Here is a 7500-nt window from a genome sequence, read left to right as displayed (position 1 = left end):
GCAATGAAAAGAGTCGAACCTTCACTGACGTCCACCTCTCCACAACGTCCATCGCTCTGCAACGGCCACCTTTTTTGGCGAACAGTCCATACACTGACTCTTGTTTAAACGTTTCTACAACGACCAACTCTCTTCAACGGCCACTTTCTTCTGCCCCAAGGTGGCCGTTTTGGTGAGGTTCAACTGTAATACACTTCTTTTGGTTTATTCCCCCAAGCCTAGGAGCCAAGTATGAATTTTTAATACCGTATTTATTCGATTAAGCGCCCAACCTCGAATTAGCGCCCACCTCGAGTAAGCGCCCATCCTAAAGGCAGAAAAAACTATTAAGCGCCCACCCCACCCCACTCCCTCCCACAAAAACTCCAATAAGAGATCATAAGAGACCCTCCCGAACTCGGAGCTTTCTTCAGAGTATTTTACAGAAACCTTGCTTTGTTGCATCGTCGCTTTTTGTAATTAGCATTTACTGTTTTGTTGCAAAATATACTACTACACTTGCGAGAATGGTGAAAATTTAAAAAGCGCCCAGCCTCGAACAAGCGTCCACTCTCAAGGTCCAAAAATGTAATAAGCGCCCAGGGCGGTTAATCGAACAAATACGGTATATCAAAAATGGTCTATTGAAATGTCTAGCAGTACCTTTACATTGGAGCAGTCTTTTCACACAATGAAATGGGAATTTGCGGAAATTCTTTTTTCTTTTAAAAAGTGTGAAGGTTTGTTGTAGACACTATTGCGTTCTGAGCAAAAGACTTCCTTTGCAGCTAATGAGATTGTAAAACGAAAATTTCGAGAGATTTTTAGCGATTGTAATTTTTGAATTATCGAAACTACGTTTGTAGATACCGTTTACGGCCAAGAGGCTGCACTGTAAATAATGATTATAAGAGTACTAGAAAATGTTATTAAACTTCAGCGAGACATTATCCTTTTCCTTGTTTTTCTTATTGTCTTATTCCCCCCTCCCCCTCTTCCTCAATTTTTTTTACAGGTGATATCATGCCCTGTTCAGTCATCGTCAGGGGGAGCTCTAGTGTCTTTGGAGGCCTCGACAACCCCTCAGTCCCTTGTGATAGTGTGGCCTGTTTATTGTGATCCCAGGACAATTGGAATAACCGCCTACTCAGTTTTGATTAACGGCCAGCCCTTTGGAGAACAGGTAGGTTTCTGAGAGGAATAATTGTTATTTCCTAATTTTGTGGGACAAAATCAAGCATGGAGGCCATTTTCTCTGTCACGCAAATGTAACTCGTTTTCACGCTCGCTGCGTGCCTCATTTCGCGTTAAAACCATGATATCACACATGTTATCCTTTTCTTTAAGACCGTGTGATATGTCGGATCACACGTTCATCGTTACCTAACAACCGGGTTATATATCAGTCACGTTCTCGTTTGCACAAAGCCACGTTAAAATCTTCTCGTTTTCCGTTGCCTCAAAACAATGTGATATCACACACGAATCAGAATCTGGATAAAAACTACTAGTACTGAGAAGAGTATTATTGTGGTTAGTCAAATACACATTTTTGTAACAAAATTTCTGAACGCTGGTGTACTTTTTTTATTGTAGAGTAATTACATTTTCGTTACGTTTCCTTCCTTTACCTCCCTGCCTATTGTAATTCCTGCCGCTTTTTGCCAGGGCCGTTTTTTCTCATTAATCACGCGGTTTATTATTGTTCTTGAAATATAGCCTGCAGGGCTTAAATTCGCGACGAATGCGTGTGTATCCCGCAAGTAGACTAACAGTGAACGTTTTATACATTCTCTGCCTAGTAGCTTATAGGTATGAGGGTAGTCACATCCATCTAACAACTCCGAGTTACTATTTCCCTGTGTTAGATCATCCCAGAACCTGGAACTGATTACTGCAGGGTGCTTTTCGAGAGCAATGTACAAGAAGAAGTTTATACACTCTGTGTGGCATCCCATCTATCTGGTAAGTTGTTGCCACACTGTGCATATAAATCGAAATTTTATTATTTTTCTATGCTGTTGACAAAAGAAGACCTCCTTTCTCATTAGCAGAGGCCACTTCTCACAGCGTTAAAAAGAACAACCACTTTCTTTTGACCTTCAGGCACGTCATATTGAAACCCATGAATTCATGAGCGAAATTATTATGAACTATGTAGTTCTCTCTCGCCTTCTTCCAGTACATTTTGTATGGTAATGAAATGCTGATTGCTTTACCACACTGTCAAGCATTGCCTTGTGTAATGCTGATTTTTCTATGCTTTCTTCCCAACGATGTTAATGAAGTAGATAATCGTGTTTGTTTTTGCTTTTGTATATGTCGTAACTTGTTTTAGGTATGTTGAATTCTATAGAAGTTCAATTTAAATGGAAAATAAACGTGCCGGAAATTAAAGTCGAAGCACACATGAAAACATCCCTTTTTGTTGCCAAGGACACGGACAAGCTCTTGACAAGAATCCAACGAAAGAAACCTACCACATCAATTATCAATTTTGTTGTTTCAGTCTTTGGAAAGGTTCTCATATCCCATGATGTTTTCAGTTATTATTGAATTATTCCGAGGGCGTTATAGCGGCAATAGAATAGTTTTCAAAATGTAATTAGAAGCTGATTATTTCTGTATTGTCGCAATTTTCCTAATCATGGAGGTAAAACGACAGACACTCATTCTTATCTCTATAGAGTCCAGAAACAAGAACTTTAGCACATCATTGTCAGTAATTCGTGTGCTTCCTCACAAAACTGAACAAGATTAATTGGCAGAGGAAAATAATTTATTTCGTAATTTAGGAAAAACACGATACTATTCCTTCGTATTTAGTACGTTTGATCTTAAGGCTTATTTTATTCTTTTTTTAATCTCAATCATGTCATTCTAGCCGGTTTACTCCACATTAATTAAGTTGTATTCATTTTGCTTTCTTGTCTCCCATCAAGGGCAAATATCCCGTTGCGAATTATTGAATGTTATTTACTTCGTTTCTTTCGTTTTTTCAGGAACAGATCTGATTCTTTATTCCAACGAAGTCGAATTTTCACTTCCTGTTCCCCATGAAATTCTTAGCGCTTTGCAGCCAAAGAATGATCAAGATGACTCGGCTGAAAGCGGTGAGGTTGATGACGGCTCTCCTGCCAGGGAGCTGTTATTGGTTGCCGAAAGGGTAAACACGTGGTCTTCCGAGCCTGAACAGTCGAGAATCGTAAAGCTCTCATTGAAATCAAACTTCGGTAGACTCCGGACAATTCCCGAAGACCGGCAATTGAATGATATTGTTGATGATAACGAAATCATGGAGGATATTCCTTTGCAAAGTGTTTTGAACACTACGGGAGATGGTGAATCCCAGGCAAGATCAGCTGATACACAAGCTGAAATCGAAGCGTCGAATGGTGTTGAAGGGCAAATCAGTGCAATTGTTGATGAGCGTTATGTCGTCGCAGATGAGACAGACCTGGACGCTTTACCATATTCTTTTGAGCAGGTGCCATACGATTCTGAAGGAGTAGATGAGGGGTATGACCAGCCGGTGGATAAACTAGATGAGGCCATTTTTCGAGATCTTGGTGAAATCATTTCTGAGAAAGAGCCTCTGGCTGACACAGAGAACGTCTGCGAAGGAGAAACACAGTCGCCTCTTGTGGACAAAGTCCATGATGTTGATCTGGGAGAGGCATCTAACGTCGAAGAAGCAACACCCGTGGTGATAAATGAGCAAGACCATGGTAGCGCCTTGAGTCAACCAGATACATTAGAGTATGGAACTGGTAATCAAACTCATGAAGACTTTATCCGTGATGACGGCGGCGGTGTCGTCACCGTCCATGAAAATCCTGAAGAGAATATAGAAACAGAAGCGTTCGACAAAGATGAGAATCCAGGTGAGCTAAATGTTTCTGGGTTTTGGGATCAAGAACAGAAGCAAGGTATTGAAGGATCAGTGATCGAGAATGATCTCACACCTGAAGAGCATGACGAGGTCAGCGACCACGAAGTGAGCAAGAATGCAGCAGGTTCTCACGTAATGAGTGAGAATGTAGTCTATAGTCACAAAAACGAAGAGAAAGCTGCAAACGAAGAGAATTCAGATGAGGGAAGTGATTTTGAGTTAAGGTATGAACGAGGACAGGTTGCTACTGGTGAGAAGGTTCAGAAAGACGAGGGAGGCGAGGGATGTCTAGACTCGACCAACAGAGTGACATCTGAGAGGAGCCAGGAAGTTGATGACAACACATGGGATGAAGATCGTTTAAAGGCTTCTAAAGATGCTGAGGATTGTAGAGAGAAAAAGTGGCATGGCGATAAAGACCATGAAACTGGAGTTGTACCCACAAAGGAAAATGCTGAGATCAAACAAGAAGCTATAAGCGTTCCTATAAAGCAGTCTTCGAGAGAAATTAAAGACACTGCGAACACTGAAAACAATGATATGGATGAATCTTCTGATCAAAGCGCGGAAGATGTTGACAAGGCTGAAGATTGCTGCGAGACAAAGTCGGATGGCGATAAAAATTATGAAACTGTCATTGTACCGACAGAGGAAAATGCAGAGCTCAATCAAGAAGGTACAAGGGAACCTTTAGAGCAGACTTCGGGAGCCAACGGAGACACTGTGAGCACTAAAAACAGCAATGAGCATAAAACCTCTGATCAAACCATAAAACACGATGAAACTAGCAAGAAATCTGAACGGATGGTCGCGGTAACTGTCAAGGAACCAGAAGAATCACTATGCATTGCCCCATTGGGTGATAATAACACTTCTCCCGATGAGGAACGGGTGGAACGAAGAAGTGGTTCAGGCACAGAGAGGCACAGAGAGGGCGATGAAAGTAATGAATCTTGCCCAAGTGTGAGCATTGCCGAGGATGGTGACCGAATATTGGACGCGAAGGTCCACGAAACTTGTGGTGTTAATGAACCTTTTGAAACTCAAACAGAAAACTTGAGAAGTGGTTTTGCCGTGAAGGCATCTGGAGAAGAATCAATGGAGAAAGGAAGTCAGGGGAATCTCCGATTGTCTGAAGAGACTTGGTCAGCGTCGAGTAGTTTAGGTTCAGTGAATAACGATAACGTTGACGCAAATCGTGTAGGACCGACAGAGATGCCAACATTTGAGGAGAAGGATCTTGTTGATGATGCCGTACCAGTGTCACTTGATAACGTGGGAGGAGATGAAGGTCATGCTCTTGACAAGGGTGGTGAGGAGACAGATGATTTTGAAGGTAAGGTGCATCAGATTTAGTGACGTTGTAAGTGTCTTGGCTATTGCTTGTTTTGTTTTTCATGTCTTATATTGCAGAGAGAGGCAGCTTCACTAGAAGCTAATAACGAAAGAAGTAAAAGCAAGGGTGACACAGTGTTGAGAGCACTCGCCTTCCACCAATGTGGCCCGTGTTCAAATCTGGGCGTCGACGTTATATCTGGGCTGAGTTTGTTTTTGGTTCTTTTCCTTGCCCCGAGAGGTTTTTCTCCGGGTACTCCGGTTTTACCCTCTCCTCCAAAACAAATACTTCCAAATTCCAATTCAAACACATTACAATACACAGTTATAATTACAATAGATACAGGACAGCTTCTCACTTTCTGTTACTAATGTAGTTTCATTGCCGATTGCAGGAATGAGGGTCACTTATAACGACAGCGTTCCAGAAGAATCTGAACAGCTCTTGCCCAGGCCTCTTCTCGTAATCAAAGGAACAACTCCTACTGTAGTAACTCTTGAATGGGAGTGGACACTGTTGCCTGACCAGATCGCTGGCGCAGATATTGTTTATTCTGTGTTGATAATTGGGAGCAAATTTCACAGCAACATTGACAGCAGTTTCCGGTAAGTTAAAACCTATAGATGTCTTTGTGTCATCGAAAGTATCAAGTTTGATAAGAATCAGAATAGTGCCCCGTTTATTTAAATCATACATTTAAGACTGGGTTAAATTCTGCAACATGCGTTGAATCGTTTCCGTTAATCTCTGGAGTGAAGTCTTAGGTTAAGTCCCTCAAGACATTCCAGGTCATGCAGCAAGAAACATTTCTGTCACTCTTCCATTTCCGCGTGCTCTTCGTTTTATGACATAGATATCTTATTATTATTTATTTTATTTTTTTTACATTTTTTTAAAGTTATAACTTTGAAGAAAGTCCAGCAAAGGCGATGTGGCCGAAACAAAGGGTAAGTTCGCGAAACCTCTGTTCTACAAATTTGTAGTGATAGTTAATGAGTATTCTCCAGAGGCAAGATAGAGAAGGGCGTGTGATTTCACGTATCACGAGAAAGACTCCCCCTTTTTCTCTTTTCCAGGATAATTTAATACAGCACGCTTGGCGTACAACCAACACTGTTATAGAGATAACTGGCTTGAAGCAACGTTGCGGTTACAGGTAATGAATATGCTACGGTTCATTTTGCCGACGCGGTATGTTAATTCATTTGAATGCCCTCCATAAGTTTATCTCACTGGCTTGACGACAAAGACGCTATTTAGGTCAATTGAAACTAAAAAAAGAAAAGTCCAATAATTGCAATGATCAATTGAGACCGGCCTCAATTTAGAACACCAAGTTTATCTTAAGAAAGAAAACTAAATTTGTGCAAGGTAGGTCTAAGTATGTAGTGCAATTGGCAGGCGCTCTTCTGAGCACTTATGACAAAGGTCTGGTGTTCTGTGATTTCATGGGTTCGATTCCCTTTGGGGCTGCCTAGATTTTGTCTGAGTATATGCACCAAAATAATTTGTTTGGTTATATTATTTAGACTGGCAGTTCTTGGTCAGTTGATGCCATTTGCCAATGATTCGCTTTCACGTGTGATTTCATTCACTATGCCGGGACCTCCAAAACCACCAGTGGTACATGTTACAGACGTTAAAGACAGAGAGGTGCGTATTACGATTTCTTATTGAGCTAAAATTTCGTCCCTAACAGCAAGCGCTCTCATTGGTGACTTTGAGGTCACATGACTTCTAACGATAAACCTGTTTCGAGGGTCTGCTCCAATAAGGTTCCTCGATCGTTCCATCCACACCAAGATTTTTTCTTTATCCCGAAATGCCAAAAGTTCTAATCTCGATTCCTGTCTCACCGCTTAAATACAGTACCTCAATGCATTATGTCCAAAAGTCATCGTCAATTTATCACATGATAAAATTGTCACCCAAGCAGAGGACACCCCTCTCAGATCCTGCAGGGTACAATACTAATGGCTTCTTCGCTTCTGTCTCTACACTAATGTATTGTAGATTACGCTCACGTGGAAAGCGCCTGTTTCGTTTGGCGAAGCAACCGTCACTGGATATAGAGTGTTAAAAGATGGCATGGCTTTTGGAGAGGATATGGACAGCGAAACCATAACTGTCACCATAAGTGATTTTGAAGAAGGTTGGTTCTCAAAAAAAAGTATGTTATCATCCGTATTAAAAGGTACATTGGTATTGTTTAGTTGTCGATAATAGAGATAATTGCTAGACTCACTGAAGAGTTAAGATGAAGAGAAGGCAAAAGTCGAGCTCTTTCATGGAT

General features: G+C 41.3%; 2 protein-coding genes across 2 annotated transcripts in view; one reads left to right on the top strand and one right to left on the bottom strand.

Moving 5' to 3' along the window:
- The window catches only part of LOC140923164 (tetratricopeptide repeat protein 28-like), a 113021-nt gene that overhangs the window by 73081 nt on the left and 32440 nt on the right, over positions 1-7500 (bottom strand). The gene's annotated exons all lie outside the window — the stretch shown is intronic.
- The window catches only part of LOC140923449 (uncharacterized), a 62703-nt gene that overhangs the window by 30273 nt on the left and 24930 nt on the right, over positions 1-7500 (top strand). Inside the window, exons 15-22 of the mRNA XM_073373543.1 lie at positions 995-1162; positions 1848-1944; positions 2982-5207; positions 5602-5812; positions 6106-6154; positions 6284-6363; positions 6737-6860; positions 7221-7359. Of these exons, the coding sequence (XP_073229644.1) occupies positions 995-1162; positions 1848-1944; positions 2982-5207; positions 5602-5812; positions 6106-6154; positions 6284-6363; positions 6737-6860; positions 7221-7359 (3094 nt within the window). The remainder of the gene's footprint in view (positions 1-994; positions 1163-1847; positions 1945-2981; positions 5208-5601; positions 5813-6105; positions 6155-6283; positions 6364-6736; positions 6861-7220; positions 7360-7500) is intronic.

This window comes from Porites lutea, chromosome 13, assembly GCF_958299795.1.
Source record: "Porites lutea chromosome 13, jaPorLute2.1, whole genome shotgun sequence".
NCBI classification, from domain to species: Eukaryota; Metazoa; Cnidaria; class Anthozoa; order Scleractinia; family Poritidae; genus Porites; species Porites lutea.
This window is presented reverse-complemented; position numbering and strand designations above follow the sequence as displayed.